This window comes from Thunnus maccoyii, chromosome 9 (assembly GCF_910596095.1).
Source record: "Thunnus maccoyii chromosome 9, fThuMac1.1, whole genome shotgun sequence".
NCBI lineage: Eukaryota > Metazoa > Chordata > Actinopteri > Scombriformes > Scombridae > Thunnus > Thunnus maccoyii.
Genome location: NC_056541.1, coordinates 10,859,805 through 10,880,831, shown reverse-complemented (window position 1 = coordinate 10,880,831; position 21,027 = coordinate 10,859,805). Strand labels below are relative to the sequence as shown.

Sequence of the window (21,027 nt, the reverse complement as noted above, 5' to 3'; positions counted from 1 at the left end):
ATTTTTAGTTAATCTAATTATATTATCTATTATTTATCTAATTATATTTCAGTTAGTTTATTTAGTTATTGTATATAATGCGGTGGCTGCTGTAATACTTTAATTTCCCTTTGGGATTAATTAAGTCATTTATCTAACTATGAATCTGGTATACTTATATTATGACCTCATGAAGCAAAGTAACATTAAAATAAATGCATGAGATCAGAAACAAAACATTTTGTTGTCTACTTTTGATCAGGCATTTATTGTATGCACTACTGACACTTAATGTTAATGACACCTTTAGTTTTCCTAATCCTCCAATTAATGAAATTAAGAATATCAGACTGAAAAGCCATCATGAAAAAATATTTTATTGTTAATAAAATGTGATTACTACACCATGTAGTAAATCATCTACAATTTATGCGTGTCATCTCTAAAGAAGCAAATTTTATCTCAAGTTAAATCAGGAAAAAATACATAAAAATTATACAATTGAAAATAAACCCTGCAGACAAAAAAAAACTCCAGTTGGCAGCATGAAAACTTAAGAGAGCATACAGAACTAGAGGTTTTCTTTGTTTTGACATCAGAGAGCCTGAAATCCACTCACATTATTGATTTAGTATACTAAAATAGAGAAAAAAATCATTTAACAGGTCAATCATTAACATTTGTAGAAACTAACAATCCAACAACTCAAGTTTAGGGATGTACTGAAAATAAACAAAGAAATGCCAATCAGTAAATTAATTCACAACCCTGCTCTGTTGGTTGTCTAAGTTATAGTTAAGAAGTCCAAATTTATATTTTAGAGTGAGCAACATCACTGTTTTATTTTACTATATAACAAGACCCAGTACATTTGATTGCAAAAATGTATAATGGGCATTATTTGAAAATATCAAGCACTACTTGAAGTACCTGGATTTTAAGTCTTTGTTTAATTCAAAACAAGGGGATAGAAACTGTTGAAACAGAAATAAGAGTAATACCTTAATTTGAAAGAAAAACACGCAAGAGGTGAGTTCAACAATACTTGATGGTATTGTTGACAATGTACCACTTCATTACACTAAGATATTGTGATCTCTTCTTAATGGGAAATATTTTATATTCACCAACAAAGACGCAGCTATTGCAAAAGTTTGTTCATTTTAGTTGGTAAACACTTGCCCATGGGAGTTTCAGCCTGATGGTTTGTCCTGTTTATGGTTTGTTTCTTTCAATATGTCATTTGAGAAAAAACAAATCCCAGAAATGCTGCAATTATATGGTCGTTCACCTGTGCATGTTATCCATGAATCACTACAACTGAATCCTCTCCAACGTTTCACAAATACAAGGCTACTTGCTTGTATGGACAATTATATGCTTTCCAACTCAGACATATAACAGAATCTTTTCCCTGTTGCAGCAGGTTCTTCTCATGTAGACTGTAAAGTCAACACAAAGCTCTCCCTCATGTTTAACAAGTGTACAGCTTCTCATCTGTATGAATTCTTATGTGTCTTTTCAAGTATGGTATCTTTTCCCACTTTGTGCGTTCTCATATGGATCTTCCATTGATGTCTACAACAGAACTCTCTCCCACAAGTTTTGCAATTGTACGGCTTGTCACCTGTATAGATTCTCTTATGCACTTTTAATGCTCCCAGCTGAGAGAAGCTTTTCCCACAAGTGTTACATGGGTACGGCTTCTCACCTGTGTGGATTCTCATATGCACTTTCACTGCTGTCATGTCACTAAATCTCCTCCCACAGGAGTTGCAGGGGTACGGTTTCTCACCTCTGTGGGTTCTCATGTGCCTTTTCATATCTGTCATTCGATAGAATCCTTTTCCACAGGTTTTGCAGTTATACGGTTTCACACCTGTGTGGACTTTCATATGTAGGTTTAATGCGCCCAGCTGAGAGAATCTTCTCTCACAAGTGTTACATGGGAACGGCTTCTCACCTGTGTGAACTCTCAGATGTATATGCAATTTGGACTTGCACTTAAAAGCTTTCCCACAAGTGTCACATTTAAAACACTGTTTCCCTGTAATGGAATTACTGCGAATCTTTGATGTGGTAGAGTTGTCTTCATTGTTGGTGCGATATTTGCTCCTGTGATGTCTCTTCTTTGGTTTCGGCTCTGCGTTTCTAGTTGATCCTGAATCTCCTTCTTTGCCTCCTTTGTGATCTTGGCTCTCAGTTAGATTAGAATTGTGAGAGAGGAGCTGGTCTTCCCTGTTTGGATCTGGTATCACTGAGCTTTTAACTGACATACTGACAACATGCTCTTTCTCTGCTGCACTCTGAGTTTCAACCGGATCTAAGTCCAGAGTCTGATCTTCACTGTTGTCACTTTCCTCACGAGTAGGAGTCAACATAAAGGTTTCAGTCTCCTGCTTCAGTACTGGCTGCTCTCCCTCCAGACTGGTGCAGAGTTCCTCCTGTTCCTCTTTAATCTGTGGAGGCTCTGGGTCCTCTTGGTCCAGACTAGAGTTCCTCTCCTGGTCACAGAGCTGCTGGTCAGTGAGAACCTCCTCCTCTTCATTACAGACATGCTCTGGAGTTTACAATGATATAAAACAGGTAAAAGGAGTAAATCTTTACATTTAAAAAGGTGGAACCTGAGAATATGGAGCCTTTTTGCTTGAAAAATTACTTTAAAAATTTGTCAATTATCAAAACAACAACTGGTTATCTGTTGAGTGATTAATCACTTCACTCCTAAAGTTCATGTGTTTCTTCAGGATTGAGCCACTCGAACTCTTTTCCTTTGAGGCTGCACTTGAAAGTCTTTTGTCTCTATGGATTCAAACATGCACTCTCAGGATTTCTCTTACAATCGAAGCTCTCGCCAAATGCTGCAGTTATAGGGATTATCTGTGTGCTGAACTTGTAAAAAAAACACCTTCTCACAGTAAACACAGCTTCTCACCTGTGTGACTTCTCATGTGAATCTGCAGATTCTGTAAACGCCGGAAACTCTTCTGACATCTGTTACAAGCGTACGGCTTCTCAGCTGAGTGGGTTATCATGTGTTGCGTGAGGTAACGTTTCAGGCTGAATCTCTTTCCACAGACTGTGCAACTGAAAGGCTTCTCAGCAGTGTGGGTCCTCAGGTGAACTTTCAGTTGTGTATACACATAAAAGTCTTTACTGCAGCTGTTGCACTTGAAAGGTTTGTCATTCTGCTGCTTAATTATATTTGGTGGAATGTTTGTAGTCAATGTTGAGGTGCCCTCATGTTTTTTTTGTGGCTTTGTTGCATTTCCATGGGTGTCACTTTTGTGTTCCTGGTTATTTCCCACGTAAGAGGTGTGAAAGATGAGCTGATGGTCAGTGGTTGGTTCAGATACTCTACAGCTCTCTCTGTCAGATTCAGATCTTATCCTTTTAGTTGAAATGTTGTCTGGAGGCTCTTTCTCTGCTTCACTTTGATCACAACTCAAAACTAGAGTCCAGTCACTGTGATCACTTAAATAATTGGGGATTGACTTTAAGAAATCAGTCTCCTGCTTCAGTACCAGCTGCTCTCCCTCCAGACTAGTGCAGAGCTCCTCCTCCTGTTCCTCTGTAATCTGTGGAGGTTCTGGGTCCTCTTGGTGCAGACTGGAGTTCCTCTCCTGGTTACAGAGCTGCTGGTCAGTGAAAACTTCCTCCTCTTCATTATAGACATGTTGCTGTAGGAGCTCTGGAGTTTACAATGATATAAAACAGATAAAAGGAATAAATCTTTACATTTAAAAAGGTGGAACCTGAGAATATGGAGCCTTTTTGCTTGAAAAATTACTTGAAAAATTAGTCAATTATCAAAACAACAACTGGTTATCTGTTGAGTAATTAATCATTTCACTCCTAAACTTCATATGTTTGTTCAGGATTGAGCCACTCAAACTCTTGAGGCTGCACTTGAAAGTCTCTTGTCTCTATGGCTTCAAACATACACTCTCAGGATTTCTCTTACAGTCGAAGCTCTTGCCAAATGCTGCAGTTATAAGGATTATCTGTATGCTGAGCTTGTTAAAAGAAAAAAACACCCTCTCACAGTAAACACAGCTGTAAGTCTTCTCACCTGTGTGACGTGTCATGTGAATCCGTAGATGCTGTAAACGCCGGAAACTCTTCCGACATCTGCTGCAAGCGTACGGTTTCTCAGCTGAGTGGGTTATCATGTGTTGCGTGAGGTAACGTTTAAGGCTGAATGTCTTTCCACAGACTGTACAACTGAAAGGCTTCTCAGCAGTGTGGGTCCTCAGGTGAACTTTTAGTTGTTTATACACATAAAAGTCTTTACTGCAGCTGTTGCACTTGAAAGGTTTGTCATTTAGTTTGGGCTGAGAATTACTAGTCATTACCGTGTTCTGCTCCTTATTTATATTTAGTGTAATGTTTCTAGACAATGTTGAGGTGCCCTCATGTTTTTCCGTTGGCTTTGTTGCATTTCTATGGGTGTCACTTTTGTGTTCCTGGTTATTTCCCACATAAGAGGTGTGAAAGATGAGCTGATGGTCAGTGGTTGGTTCAGATACTCCAGAGCTCTCTCTGTCAGATTGAGATCTTATCCTTTTAGTTGAGATGTTGTCTGGAGGCTCTTTCTCTGCTTCACTTTGATCACAACTCAAAACTAGAGTCCAGTCACTGTGATCACTTAAGTAATTAGGACTTGACTTTAAGAAATCAGTCTCCTGCTTCAGTACCAGCTGTTCTCCCTCCAGACTGGTGCAGAGCTCTTCCTCCTGTTCCTCTTTAATCTGTGGAGGTTCTGGGTCCTCTAGGTCCAGACTGGAGGTCCTCTCCTGGCTACAGAGCTGGTGATCAGTGAGAACCTCCTCCTCTTCATTACAGACATGTTGCTGAGGGAGCTCTGGAAGGACAAAGGAGAAAGGGTAATAAAAGAAGTGGTACTACTTTTTGATAAGGCACCCTTTATAAAAGGTTTAAAAGCATTAATTAATGGCTTAATCCAGGGTTCTTCATTGCATTACTCAGGAGCCTTATGTGGCTCGCCAAGCTCTGGTCGGTGGCTCACATCGCAGATTATAACTATGATAATGAAACCAATACAAACACCCTTCTAAAGGCTTTATAAGCATTAATTAATGACTTAATTAATTAAGTAATAATTATAAATATTTACTTATGCTTTATAAATCATTTATAAACCATTAACATTGACACATAACATGTTAACACAATAACCCTTTATTAATGATTGATAATCATTTACAACTGCAGGACTGCTGATGATTATGAATCGTTAATAAGGGTTAAATGACTTTCTGATAAGACATTAGATCTTAAAAGTTACTAATAAAGGGTTAGTGTGTCACATTTTTTAAGTCATCAGTAAGTAGTTGAACAGTACATTGGAGGCATCTTCCTTAAGAATTAGATAAAGCAAATGTTATGGTTGTATAGAAAGGGGGGATTTTTCAAAAATCATGCTTATCAATGGCTTACAATTTATAAAGCATTGGTAAATGATTTATTAACCATCAATTAAGCCATCAATTCATGTTTATAAACCGTTATGAAGGGGGCCTTATCTTAGAGTTGCACCAAAAATGCAGACATCCGACAATGCTGAATCTGCAGATTCTGTTTCAGATGCTGAAAGGCAGTTTGTCTGGCATGGCCTAAAGAAAGATTTGAGAGGGACTGGGCTGACTCCTGCGTGGAGTACCAGCATGCTAAGGTGCACTGCCACACCAAAGCCCCCCAGCACAGTTCTCAGTGCCTGAAAGGAGGTTTGACCATGTTATAGTGGACCTGGTAGACCTGCTGCCCCCCTCCCACAATTCCACACACCTCCTCACCATGGTGGACAGGACCACCTGATGGCCAGAAGCCATCCTGCTGTTGTCGTCGACATCCACCAAGGTACCACAGGCGTTCATTGGTACCCGGGTTGCCCGGTTCAGCGCCCCATCTGACCTCTCCTCCAACAGGGGTCCACAGTTCATGTCCAAGCTCTGAGATGCAGTCACAGAGAGCTTGGGAGTGAAACTCCACTGCACCACTGCTGACCACCCTCAGGCTAATGGGCTAAGCGAGGAGTTTCATTGCTCCATGATGGCCACTTTGTGGGCCAGCCTAAAGGACAGCAGCTGGGTTGACAGGCTCCCGTGGTTCATGTTGGGCCTCAAGACTGCCCCAGAAGAGGACCTCCAGTCCTCATTCATTGAACTGGTTTACGGCCAACCTCTGCAGGTCCCGAGGGATTTCATCCCCAACACCACAGCTCCCTGGTCTGCAATTCACCAATGGACCACACTCCTGGATAATGCCAGGGTTTTTGCACTCGTCCCCACTTCACAACATGGCCTCCCCCAGTCTCACTTCCCCACAAGCCTGCAGGCAGCAGAGTATATTTTCATCCACCATGATGCCCACCGTGGACCCCTGCAGCCTTTTTACAACAGCCTGTTCCGTGACCTTGAAACTAGGGGCAAGCATGTTGTGGTGGGCATCAGCAGCATGTCGGAACACATTTCCATGGACTGCCTCAAACCGGCTCACCTGGACCTGGACCAACCTATTGGACTATACTAGCCCCCTTACCCTGTCCCCAACCACCCACAAGACCCCTAACATCCCTGCAGCCCCTGCATTGCCCCCACGCAGCTGCAAGGCCCCCAAGACTCTTTCCGTGGGAGCCCCTGCCCCCGTTTCTTTTCCCAAACTAAGTGTTGTAGTATAATCAATAGCAGAGCCTTGGTTATTGAACTGAATTTGATGGTACTACACTGTATAAGAATGAAGTAATTGAATACAGTGGAAACCACTTATAGTGATCACATCCATCCAGGTCAAATTGATCACTATAAGCGGATGATTATTATAACCTTTTTTTTTTTCTTTTTCTTAATTTCTCATGCAGATTATCATCTAATTGACATTTGTATATTTATTACATGAATACAAAGTAATGAAATGGGCCACTTCACTCTTTAACTAGATTCAACTTTAGGAGAGAAACACAACCTGTAACGCTGTATAACCCTGCCATGAGGGAAGACAAAAATATTACTAGGAAGAGAGGAGGACATTTCTCTTTGTTTGATAACATGAAAAGTAAAGTTAGGCTTTGCTGATGGCTTCCCCACTCATTTTTAAAAAGATGAGAGAAAGAGAGAGAGACAGAGAGAAAGAGAAAGAAGCAGTGGTCGAGTGAGCTTGAGAGTGGATGAGGAGAGCGAGCAGTGGTAGTGAGAAAGCCGGTGAATGAGAAGAGTGAAACATTATTTTCTGATTGTTTCATGGTGGTTACAAATAAACACACCCCCACCCTGCACAAACCTGTGGAGGTGGGCAGCAACGCCTGATAATGGTGCTGCAGCTTCAAAATACACATCATACATGTACTAAGGGAGTAAGATAAAAAAAGAAAATAGATTTACCATAGTTTAAAAAATTTCAATATGTTTTCATGTATGAAAAGACCCAAAATGAACACTGTAAGCAGGCTACTTGATTACCATAAGCAAATTATTTAAACAGCATTTATAAAGGACTGATTCTGTCCCGAGCTTTTCGATCCATATAAGCGGTCGATCACTGTAACCGTGATCACTATAAGTGGTTTCCACTGTATAACACTGTATAAGAGTGAAGTTATTTAATAATTTATCCAATAGAAAATTCCCCCAAATTATAAAAAAGCACATTTTTCCAAACTGAGTGAGTATAACCAACAAGTGACCATTGATGTGTTAAGTGATTTCGGGGACACTACACTGTATGGGATTTAAAACATTGAATATTTCTGTAGTATGTCTTTTCGGTGTTGCACTTTTTAGACAGTCCCTGCGCACTCGTCTCACAGCCGTTGAACATAGAGAGCAAGGTTATTAGTCCAGCTCAGAGGACGGCTCGTTTTGGTGAAAATTAGGTTGTAGATCGTTGTCTACCTTACTACGGTAGGAAAGAGGTTTGTGTTTTAACAACGTTTCGGTAATGAGTTATAACGTTAGATCTGGAAAGTTCGAACCTGTGAATATATTTCCAACTTTACCAAACTATAATTACAAATTTTAACCACTGCAGTGGTAGATAAAGCTGATTATTCTGTTATATATTATTACAATAATTCAGGTTTTACTAACCTATTCTGTGTAACTTTATCTCTGGTTTCCAAACGATGTCCAGCAGTCTGCGCTGACGATCGATCTCTTCCTCGTACTCGACGATAGTTTTTTGAAAATCTCGGAATATTTCTTCAGCAGCAGCAGTTAGTCGCTCGTTGATTAACTCTCTCAAACACTCAACTGACGACATTGTTGCTTAATTACAAGTAAGATATCTTGTTATCCTACTGAGAGACTTCTTCCAAGCACAAGGCACCAATCAGTTAACGTGACTAGCCCCTGTGTTGTTTACTTCCGCTGGATGTTACACTGTTAAGTTCCGACAGCGGAATCTTGTGTTTTTTCGTTCCGCTTGTTGAAAGGAGTTGTCTCAGACGGTGTCATTTGTAGCTTATAAATAAGCAGCAGTAACAGCACAGAGGCTTTATGTCTTTAAACTAGACATAAGAACTGCCTGCTGTATCAGGTTGATATTTTCCCTCTCGTTGATATTTTATGCCCTCTTCAAAACCTGAAAGTGGAAAATTCATTGTGTAAAAGGTTTGAGGTACTCTCTATGGGGAGGGACACCAAAAGGACAATCACACAAAAATGATGTGTTGTTTCTTAAGGGACCAATGGCCTAAAAAACTCACATAATTTGCTTATAGCTTTACGATTTGTTGTGATCAAGACCATGGGGATGGTTGTGAATTTTAGGAGGACCAGTGCCAGGTTAAACACTATTTCCATTCTTGGAGGGGAGGTGGAGGTGGTGGAGGGATACAGATACCATGGATACAGACTGGACTGAAAATGCAACACAGAGGGTGTCTATAGGAAGGGACAGAGCAGACTCTACTTCTCGAGGAAGCTTAGGTCCTTTAATGTGTGCAGTAAGATGTGGCAAATCTTCTACCAATCTGTTGTGGCGAGTGCAATATTCTGCACTACTGTCTGCTGGGACAGCAGCATCAGAGTCAGGGACACTAACAACCTGAACAAACTGGTAAGGAAGGCTGGCTCTGTGCTGGGGACTCCTCTGGATACACTGGAGCTTGTTGTGGAGAGGAGGATGCTGCAAAAACTGTTAAACATCATGGAGAACATCTCACTTTCCTTCCATGACCTGCTGGTCAAACAGCAGAGCACTTTCAGTCACAAAGTGACAAAGAACGCTCAAGGATGTAATTTCTGCCATTCCTGTCTGTGCAATGACTCTCACCTGGATTTTTATTTTATTACATTATCCATCACGTTATATTTCAGATTCATATTTTGATACTCTTTAAAGTACCATCTGTATATACTGTCATTATATGTATATACATTCAATTATTCAAGTAACATCCATGGACAATCATGCATCTTACTACTTTATCAATGTCAACCTGACTTGCCCTAATGTACAGTGTACTATAGGATATTATCATCGATGAGCAGTGTATACTCAGCAAATGGTATATATATATATATATATATATATATATATATATATATATATATATATATATATCATCTTTAAAGTTGGTTTGCGATCCGCCAACAACGACGAAGAAGAAGAACATCCGGCGGAAGTAAACACGGACGTGACAGACAGAACATAGGCGTGGTAACTGCTGTATGTACTGTGCATGGAAGGGCAATGAGACATCTTACTTGTAATTAAGCAACAATGTCTTCAGTTCAGTGTTTGAGAGAGCTCATCAACGAGCGACTAACTGCTGCTGCTGAAGAAATATTCCGAGTTTTTCAGACAACTATCGTCGAGTACGAGAAAGAGATCGATCGTCAGCGCAGACTGCTGGATATCGTTTGGAAACCAGAAATAAAGTTATACAGAATAGGTTTGTACAAGCATAACTATATTTGAAAAACAAACAGATGAACAAAACGGAAGAAATTCAACGAGGCTGAAGTTGGCATCCGATTGGGATTTCCCAGTCCACCTTAAACTTTTGGTTGCATCCCTAATAGCCTATATCTAATACTATTACTAATGTTTCAAGTACCTATGGAGCCTTTTAACTACTACTAAAACCTCTATATGTAACTCAGTCTTTGTTTCTTCCTGATATCCTCTTGCTCCTTTCCAGACCAACTGTCGTTTGAATGTCCTGCTTTTGTCTCAGTTTCCTTCAGTCTTACTGTCTGGCCCATTTACATTCTGTACATTTCTGTCTATCTAACTTACTTTTTTCCTTCCTTCTTTCTATCTCCTCTCTTCCATATTCCTGCGTTTCTCATGATCATATGCATAGCTTCCACCATGTTATGGTGGAAAACCGCCTTCCCATGTCGAATGTGCCAGTGAGAGTGCAAAGATACCATTATGCCAATAAGAGACAGTTCCCAGGAAGTTAGCAAGAAGGCTAATATGTGATATAGCAATTTGGTTTTCTGTGTGAAATGATTAAAGGCCGTCGGGTCAATTTTTAGTGTGAGAAAAAGGTGGAAGATGCTGAGACAGTATTTTTTAAGATAAGCCATGCTTGTATTATCACCAAAGCGTCAAGGTCACTTATGAATCTCAGAAAGAATGACCAGATGGTTGAATATAATTAAAAATGAGGTAGAGACTAGAAACTAAGCTCCACGATAGGAGGAGTTATGAAAAGTATATAATATGAGGTTTTATGCTTTTGCATCAGGTTTTTTCTTTGTCCCGGGACAAGGAAGCCTCGGTTTGCTCTGTATCTTTTATATGCACAGTAAACCTATTCACATTAAACTCTATCAGCTTCCAGTGTATTTTTTGAGTCTTTCCATTCTAAAGTTTTGAGTTTAATGCTAAGTTGTGGGTGACCTGAAGATTTATTGGCCCATTTGAAGATTTCTCCCTATAACAATGTCCCTATTGTTCTTTATCTGTCATTTTACTTTTCCCTTTATACTTCCCTTTTCCTTCCAATTTCTTTTATTTTTCCCGCCAATTTTCTGTGCTTTTCCTGTTTACTTCTCTTTTGGTATTATTTCTCACTGCCTTTCCTTCACTCTTTATGTCCTTCCTTCTTCTCTCCCTCTTTTCCTCTGCCCCTCCTTTCCATCTACCCCTCACAATTTTATTGATGTATCCTTTCTGCTCCCTATAGAAAACACAGTGACAATACAGATTTAGTGGATCAGATTTGTTTACAATGTATGCCATGTACCAGGCACAACCAACCTGACCTGAAACCAAGTTTTTCTCCGGGCTGTTTTCAGACATTGCAAGGAGATAAACATCACTTCCTTTGTCCACTATTTTGCCTGCTACTGGGGCTGCTTCGTTGAAATATTGTAGGGGGCGCTGTCTAGCCATTCCGCCACACCCATGCCCGCCACCTATGCAGTATTACAGATTTTTTAAGACCCGTCATGTGTGTCAAAATTTTGTGAGTTTTCAAGCATGTCTAGCCCCTTAAAAACAGCTTCGTACATTGTGGCGAACAATGCGTTGCCATGGCAACGACTTTTGATGAAAACTCAAAAGCTTCAGGAGTTATCATTATCAAGGTCTTACACCTTGGCTGACCAAATTTTATGTGTTTCTCGCTAACCAACTAGGAGTAGTTAGCAAAAGAGTGGCGCTTAAGACATCCTGTTGCCAGTAGGTGGCACTATGACTATGACTCAATATGAGCCTATCCTTGCCCTCAGACCGGAACATTTATGAAGCATGGGAAATTTGGAAAAGATCTGATCATGAAGAGTCAAGTTGTAACACTTTGTTTGTTCATGGCGAAACATTGAAATTTGCCATGCCACCAAAGCAAAAGCATCCAGTGAAAACTCACCATTTTCACAATATGGAATCATCAAAGACTTAAGGCTTTTCTAATCAAATTTCAGATGAATCTGTTCATCCTGCTTGGTACAGCTCATAAAAGTACAGAACATGTAACTTCCTGTCACCAGTAGGTGACGCTATGAGTATGTCTCAATATTGACACATAGATGTATTCAGGATAGGACCCTCATGAAGCATGAGAAATTTGGGGCAGATTGGACAATGTACGTTGGAGTTATAAGGACCTCTTGTTTTATGGCGAAACATCAACATCGCTGCATTGCCATGGCAAGGGCGTTCAGCTAAAACTCAAGATTTTTATAATTTTTCATCACAAAGTTCTTTAGATGACACTGACAAAACTGTGTTTTGTGTTGGTGGGGTTAAATCTCTAGGAGGAGTTTGTTGAAATACAATGCCTGGAAATGCGCAAAAATTGAAATTAAATTCAAAATGGCTGACTACCTGGTGAATTAGGGTATGGCTCCAGCAGGCCTTTTTTGTGCGTCTGGACATGTTACATCTCTTCATGTTAATCTAGTCCAGATTTGACAGGTCTAAGTATAGTGGTTTTTGATGTGGACCTGGTCTAATATGGTCTGGATGCAAAAAAGGAGTGAAATTGCCCTTTTTTGCATTTTCACAAATAGAAGAAAGGTTTCACAAATCTGAAACTGTGTTTTATTGATTCTCTGGAGTCTCCATGATAATCTAGTCCAGGTTTGACAGGTCTAAGTATAGTGGTTTTTGATCTAGAAATTCATGATATGTAAAAGTGAAATGGGAACTAGAATTGAACATTGAACTGTCGAAGTAGCTCTAAAAGATCTAAGATCCCAGTAGTTTAAATGCATCTTTATGTGCTCAGATATCTGGTTTTCTGTCATCACCCTAGTAACCTACTTCTTGTGTCCCTTTGTCCTTCCAGAGCTCACACAGCAACATGTCTGTAAGGAGGAGGAGGTTCTCGCTGACCAGCAGCTCTGTAACCAGGAGAGGAACTCCAGTCTGGACCAAGAGGACCCAGAGCCTCCACAAATTAAAGAGGAACAGGAGGAACTCTGCACCACTCTGGAGAGAGAGCAGCTGGTGCTGAAGCAGGAAACTGAAACCTTTATGTGGACTCCTACTTGTGAGGAAAGTGACAACAGTGAAGATCAGACGGAGGACTCTGATGAAACTCAGAGTGCAGCAGAGAAAGAACATATGGTAATCATGTCAGTTAAAAGTTTAATGGTACCAAAACCAAACAGTGACGACCAGCTCCTCTCTCACAACTCTCATGTACTTGAGAACCAAGATCACAAAGGAGGCAAATATGGATACTCAGGATCAACTGGGAATGCAGAGACAAAACCCAAGAAGAGACATCACAGAAGAAAAAACCACACAAACATTGAAGGCAACTCTGCCACATCAAAGATTCACAGTAATATTTATACAGGAAAAAAGTCTTTAAAATGCAATACTTGTGGGAAAGCTTTTCAGTGCAAGTCCAATTTGAACAAACACCTGAGAATCCACACAGGTGAGAAGCCGCACAAATGTAACACTTGTGAAAAGAGATTCTGTCAGCGGGGCGCATTGAAACAGCATATGACGGTCCACACAGGTGAGAAGCCTTATAACTGCGAAACCTGTAGAAAAGCATTCTGTCGAATGTCAAACTTGAAAAGCCACATGAGAGTCCACACAGGCGAGAAGCCGCACACATGTATCACTTGTCGGAAAAGATTCTCTGAGCTGGGCAACTTAAAACTGCATATGAGAACACACACAGGGGAGAAGCCGTACACATGTAACACTTGTGAGAAAAGATTCTCTAAACCTGGTGCATTAAAAGTGCATATGAGAATCCACACAGGTGAGAAGCCGTACTCATGTATCACTTGTGAGAAAAGATTCCCTCAACTGTGCAAATTAAAAGTGCATATGAAAAGCCATACAGGCGAGAAACCGTACCCATGTAACACTTGTCAGAAAAGATTCTCTCATCTGGGCACAGTAAAACTGCATATGAGAACACACACAGGTGAGAAGCCGTACACATGTAACACTTGTGAGAAAAGATTCTCTCAACTGGGCGCATTAAAACAGCATATAAGAACACACACAGGGGAGAAGCCGTACACATGTAACACTTGTCAGAAAAGATTCTCTAAGCCAGGCACATTAAAAATGCATATGAGAACACACACAGGGGAGAAGCCGTACACATGTAACATTTGTGAGAAAAGATTCTCTCAACTGTGCAAATTAAAAGTGCATATGAGAGTCCACACAGGTGAGAAGCCATACTCATGTAACACTTGTGAGAAAAGATTCTCTCAACAGGGCAACTTAAAACTGCATATGAGAACCCACACAGGTTAGAATTGGAATTCGAGAAAGTTTTGTCCAATGGGAGAAGAAAATAAGACTGTCCTCCTTACTCAGAAATAAAAAATATTTGTTCAGAAAAGTTCAAAAAAATTCAGCTGTATGCTCACTTAAGTTTTAATATTGTCAAGTAGAGTCTTCTTGTCTGAGGTGTTTATTTTTCAGTTTTATAATTTATATGTATTTTTTTCCCCCCCCTGGTTTAAGGTGACACACACAAATTATAGATGATGTACTACATGGTGTAGTCAACACATTTTATTACCAATGAAATATTTTTGTCATGATGGCTTTTCAGACTGATACTTGTAATTTAATTGATTGGATGATTCGGAAAACTTAAAGTGACATGAAGTGTTAGTAATATGTACAATAAATGCCTAAACAAACAGACAACAAAATGCTTTGTTTCTGATCTCATGTGTTTATTTTGATATTACCTTGCTTCATGAGATAATATTCAGGAAGTATACCAGATTCATAGATAGATAGATGACTTTATTAATCCCAAAGAGAAATTAGAGTGTTACAGCAGCCACTTCACATAAATCAAAATACAAAAACAATCAGGCATAGGTAAAAGAAACAAATAGAATTAAATGCTAATATACAATAACTTAATATACTAACTCAAATATAAAAATAAATAGAATTACTAAAAAATAGAATAGAGACTAGAGATATCACTATAATATACCATTTGCTGAGTAAACACTGTTCATTGATGTTAATATGCTATAGTATACTGTACATTAGTGCATGTCAGGTGGATCTTGATGAGGTAGTAAGATGCATGATTGTCTATGGATGTTAGAATTGAGTGTAGATTGATACTTGAATGATTTACTGAATGTATATACATATAATGACAGTATATACAGACAGTACTTAAAAGCTGATCAAAATATGAATCTGAAATATAACATGTGATGAATAATGTAATAAAATACAAGTCCAGGTGAGCAGTGTGTCTTCACTGTCAGAGGAGTCCCCTCTCCTGACACAGAGGAGAGTCATTGTTCAGACTGATGGCAGTTGGCAGGACTGACTTCCTGTAGCGTTCTTTGTCACAGCGGAGCTGAATAAAATCTCTGACTGAAAATGCTCCGCTGTTTGACTAGCAGGTCATGGAGGGGATGTGACATGTTTTCCATGATGTTTAACAGTTTGTGCAGCATCCTCCTCTCCACAACCAGCTCCAGTGTATCCAGAGGAGTCCCCAGAACACAACCAGCCTTCCTGATCACTTACTTCAGTATTTTTGTCCGTGGTTCTGATGCTGCTGCCCCAGCAGATAGCAGCACAGAATATTGCACTCGCCACAACAGGCTGGTAGAAGATTTGCAACATCTTACAGCACACATTAAATGATCCAAGCTTCCTCAAGAAGTAGAGTCTCCCCTGTCCCTTCCTGCAGACACCCTCTGTGTTGCATTTTCAGTCCAGTCTGTGGTCGAGGTGGATTCCAAGGTATCTTTATCCCTGCACCACCTCCACCTCCTCTCCAAGAATGGAAATGGTATTTATCCTAGCCCTGGTCCTCCTAAAATCAACAACCATCTCCTTGGTCTTGACTACAACAAATCCTAAAACTATAAGCAAATTATGTGAGGGTTTTTTTTAGGCCATTGGCTCCTTAAGAAATAACACACCATTTTGTGTGAGTGATGAACTGCACAGGTCAATAGGTCAACACATAAAGCTGCTATCTTTTACTCTGGTTGGCATGCTGCCTTAAATTAAGGAGTCTCCACAGCAGGAAAAGACTGAAGTTTCTACGTAAACATACTGATTAACAAAAAAAAAAAAAACAACAGCTGTGAAATAAATGTACAATACAATAGTATTACAATTCTTTGTGCAATTGATATCAAAAACTGCACAAAATAGATCACTTTAAAGTGCAAGTACCTCAAACCTTTATGTAATGAATTTTCTCATGTCTGAGTTATGAGTTATTATGTCTAGTTTAAACACATAAAACTTCTATGCAGTTACTGTTGCTTATTTAAGCCACAAATGACACTGAGACAACTCGTTTCAACAAGCGGAACGAAAAAAAAAAAGATTCCGCTGTCGGAACTTAACAGTGTAACATCCAGCGGAAGTAAACAACACAGGAGCTAGTCACGTTAGCTGCTTGTTACTGTGCGTGGAAGAAGTCCCTCAGTAGGACAGTAAAACATCTCGCTTGTAATAAAGCAACAATGTCTTCAGTTCAGTGTTTGAGAGAGTTCATCAACGAGCGACTAACTGCTGCTGCTGAAGAAATATTCCGAGTTTTTCAGAAAACTATCGTCGAATACGAGGAAGTGATCGATCGTCAGAGCAGACTGCTGGATATCGTTTGGAAACCTGAAATAAAGTTACAGAGAATAGGTTTGTACAAACAGAATTATCTTTAAAAAGCAAACATGTGAACAAAACGGAAGAAATTCAAGATGTGTAAAACTGAAATGGGAACTAGAATTGAACATTAAACTGTTTTTTTATTACACCCCACATAAAAAATAAACCATTGGATGAATAACAGCAATGCCGGAGACAGTGTGGGCAGATAAATGCTTATCACTCACATATTTTCTGGTTATGTATGAAAATACAAACATTCTGGGACAGGGTTATTCAGACTCTTCCCAGGGACCCCCGGATTTTGTAGCTTTGATTGATGCTTGGTGACATAACTCAAGAGAAGGACATCTATCTCTTCAAAATCCTGATACTTGGATGTATCAGGGCTATTACAAGGAGCTGGTTGAGATGTGACCCTCCAAGAGCAGGACAGTGGCTGGACATTGTGGTTCAGCGTTTTTACAATTTACAATCTCATTTAGCAGACACTTTTATCCAAAGTGACGTACAACAGAGAGTTGATACAACATGAGCAAGGATCTAATCAGGAGAGAACAATAAGAGTAAGTGCCATAATGCTAAGTTTGAGTCCGATTGGACGTAGGTGCCAAGAGGAAGGGGCAATGCATAGAGTGCATAAAATGCATAGAAACAGTTTTTTTCCAGTCCATCAAGTGCAAAGGTGATGGCGAAAGAGCTGAGTCTTTAGTCTTTAAAGTCTTCTAAAGATTTAGAGGGACTCTGCAGATTGGATGGAGATTGATAACTTGTTTCACCACCAGGGAACTACAGAAGAGAGGAGTCAGGCTAGTGATTTAGGGCCCTGTTGTGGTGGTTGTACCAGGAGCCTTTCATTGGCAGATTGTAGTGAGCGGGAGGGAGTGTAGACCTGAATGAGGGAGTTCAGGTAGGTGGGAGCTGTTTTTTATTCCTGGTCTTGGGGCACCGCTGGCCTACATGCTTTAGATGTTTCTCCTTTCCAACACACCTGATTCAAATGATCAGTTTGTCATCAGGTGAATTATGCTCATATGAGTTCCAAATGATTTAAATACAGACAGACTTTATTTATTTGTGCCATTCCCACACACACCCCCATATGTTAAGATCCCAGTAGTTTAAATGCATCCTTATGTGCTCAGATGTCTGGTTTTCTATCATCACATTAGTAACCTACTTCCTGTATCCCTTTTTCCTTCCAGAGCTTCTACAGCAGCATGTCTGTGAGGAAGAGGAGGTTCTCACTGACCAGCAGCTCTGTAACCAGGAGAAGAACTCCAGTCTGGACCAAGAGGACCCAGAGCCTCCACAAATTAAAGAGGAACAGGAGGAAGTCTACACCAGTCTGGAGGGAGAGCAGCTGGTGCTGAAGCAAGAGACTGAAACCTTTATGTGGACTCCTACTTGTGAGGAAAGTGACAACAGTGAAGATCAGACGGAGGACTCTGATGAAATTCAGAGTGCAGCAGAGAAAGAGCATGTTGTGAGCATGTTAGTTAAAAGCTCAGTGGTATCACAACCAAACAGTGATGACCAACTCCTCTCTCTCAACTCTCATGTAGCTGAGAGCCAAGATCACAAAGGAGGCAAACATGGAGACTCAGGATCAACCGGAAATGCAGAGACAGAACTCAAGAAGAAACATCACAGGAGAAAAAACCCCACTAACAATGAAGACAACTCTACCACATCAAAGATTCACAGTAATATTTATACAGGGAAAAAGTCTTTAAAATGCAACACGTATGGGAAAGCTTTCAAGTGCATGTCCAATTTGAACAAACACCTGAGAGTCCACACAGGTGAGAAGGCGTACCCATGTAACACTTGTGAGAAAAGCTTCTCTCACCCTAGCGCATTAAAAGTGCATATGAGAATCCACACAGGTGAGAAGCCATACACATGTAACACTTGTGAGAAAAGGTTCTCTCAACCTGGTGCATTAAAAGTGCATATGAGAATCCACACAGGTGAGAAGCCGTATCCATGTAACACTTGTGAGAAAAGATTCTCTGAGCTGGGCACATTAAAACAGCATATGAGAACACACACAGGGGAGAAGCCATACACATGTAACATTTGTGAGAAAAGATTCTCTCATCTGGGCACATTAAAAGTGCATATGAGAACACACACAGGGGAGAAGCCATACACATGTAACACTTGTGGGAAAAGATTCTCTCAACCTAGTGCATTAAATGTGCATATGAGAATCCACACAGGTGAGAAGCTGTACCCATGTAAGACTTGTGAGAAAATATTCTGTAAGCCTAGCGCATTAAAAGTGCATATGAGAATCCACACAGGTGAGAGGCCGTACCCATGTAACACTTGTGAGAAAAGATTCTCTCAACTGTGCAACTTAAACCTGCATATGAGAATCCACACAGGTGAGAAGCCGTACACATGTAACACTTGTGAGAAAAGGTTCTCTCAACTGGTCACATTAAAGCACCATATGAGAACACACACAGGTGAGAAGCCGTACACATGTAACATTTGTGAGAAAAGATTCTCTCATCTGTGCACATTAAAACACCATATGAGAGCACACACAGGTGAGAAGCCGTACAGATGTAACACTTGTGAGAAAAGATTCTCTAAACGTAGCACATTGAAAATGCATATGAGAGTCCACACAGGTGAGAAGCCGTACACATGTCACACTTGTGAGAAAAGATTCTTGCGTCTGCGTGCATTAAAACTGCATATGAGAACCCACACAGGTGAGAAGCCGTAAAATTGTAAAACTTGTGGAGAAGATTTCACACGTGGAGATCACTTGAAGATGCACATGAGAACACACAGTAGGAAAAGATTCTGTCAGATGTCAGACTTGAAAAGACACAAGAATTAATCCAGATACGAAGCTATATAATTACAAAACATGAGGGAGAGCTTTGTGTTGACTTTACAATATACATGAGAAGAACCTACTGCAACATGGAAAAGATTATATTGTGTCTGAATTGGAAAAAACAGTCCACACAAGCTAGAAGCCTTGTATTGGTGAAACGTTGCAGAGGATTCAGTTATTCATGGATAAAACACACAAGAACATATAATGGCAGCACATGTTGACAATAAACAATCCATGAACAGGACAAACTTCCTGGTTTAACTTGAGATAATTTTTTTGTTGTTCTGTTGCTATAGAGATGACACACAAATTGTAGATGATTTACTACATGGTGTAGTCAACACATTTTATTACCAATAAAATATTTTTGTCATGATGGCTTTTCAGACTGATACTTGTAATTTAATTGATTGGATGATTAGGAAAACTAAAAGTGACGTTAAGTGTTAGTAATACATACAATAAATGCCTAAACAAACATAGATAACAAAACGTTTAGTTTCTGATCACATGTGTTTATTTTGATATTACCTTGCTTCATGAGATAATATTCAGGAAGTATACCAGGTTCATACATAGATAGATGACTTTATTAATCCCAAAGAGAAATTAAAGTGTTACAGCAGCCACCTGACATAAATCAAAATACAAAATACAAAAACAATTGGGTATAGGTAAAATAAACAAATAGAATTAAATGCTAATATACAATAGCTTAATATACTAACTCAAATATTAAAAAAATAGAATAGAGACTAGAGATATCACTATAATATACCATTTGCTGAGTATACACTGCTCACTGATGTTAATATGCTATAGTACACTGTACTTTAGTGCAAGACAGGTGGATGTTGATGAGGTAGTAAGATGCATGATTGTCCATGGATGTTACAATTGAGTGTAGATTGATACTTGAATGATTTACTGAATATAAATACATGTAATAACAGTATATACGGACAGTATTTTAAAGAGTATCAAAATATTAACCTGAAATATAACATGTGATGGATAATGTAATAAAATAAAAAGTCCAGGTGAGCAGTGTGTCTTCACTGTCAGAGGAGTCCCCTCTACCGACACAGAGGAGAGTCATTGTACAGACTGATGGCAGTTGGTAGGAATGACTTCCTGTAGCGTTGATTGATTGATTGATTTATTGAATGGGACAGTGTGCAGTTTGAAACATTAAAGATGGACTGCACCAGAGTTAGCTTGAAGCTAATTTGCATCTGTAGTCCCCGCATCTGACTCAATGGTCACACAGCTGATTGGTCTTTAGTACATGTCTGGTCTTGAATGCATTGATAGAACTACAGTTCTTCATATCATCAGGTAGGGCATTCCACTGAGTTGTGGCTTTCACAGAAAAAGCTGACTGGCCAAATGCAGTGCGACGAAATGGTGTGATACAATCTTTTATAGAGGATATTCTGGAGGATCTAATAGAACCTACTGAGCGAGTGTACACAAAGTCGCATAGTGGAGGAGGGGCCAAACCATTTAAAATTTTATAAACTAGACACAAATTTGAGAATAATCTAAAATTCTCAAAGCTCAGTAAATTGTATTTCTCCAGTACCCTACAGTGATGAAAATGCATTGGCTTTTAAAGTTTT

General features: G+C 39.7%; 2 protein-coding genes across 3 annotated transcripts; one reads left to right on the top strand and one right to left on the bottom strand.

Annotated features, from left to right (window-relative positions):
• Positions 1-325: 325 nt before the first annotated feature.
• On the bottom strand, positions 326-8,357 carry LOC121903956 (oocyte zinc finger protein XlCOF8.4-like). The gene is made up of 4 exons (XM_042421403.1): positions 8,085-8,357; positions 4,052-4,843; positions 2,915-3,670; positions 326-2,539 (listed from the first exon to the last, which is right to left on the bottom strand). Exons 1-4 carry the CDS (start codon positions 8,254-8,256, stop codon positions 1,473-1,475), a joined length of 2,787 nt encoding a protein of 928 aa, XP_042277337.1. The 5' UTR covers positions 8,257-8,357; the 3' UTR covers positions 326-1,472.
• A 1,265-nt stretch (positions 8,358-9,622) lies between these two features.
• On the top strand, positions 9,623-20,449 carry LOC121903967 (zinc finger protein 883-like). Of its 2 annotated transcripts, none has more exons than XM_042421426.1 (2): positions 9,623-9,892; positions 12,743-14,581. In XM_042421426.1, exons 1-2 carry the CDS (start codon positions 9,721-9,723, stop codon positions 14,185-14,187), a joined length of 1,617 nt encoding a protein of 538 aa, XP_042277360.1. In that variant the 5' UTR covers positions 9,623-9,720; the 3' UTR covers positions 14,188-14,581. The 2 variants fall into 2 exon arrangements, with proteins under 2 accessions (XP_042277360.1, XP_042277358.1); XM_042421424.1 differs by lacking the exons at positions 9,623-9,892; positions 12,743-14,581 and adding exons at positions 16,280-16,572; positions 17,748-20,449.
• The last annotated feature ends 578 nt before the right edge of the window (positions 20,450-21,027 follow it).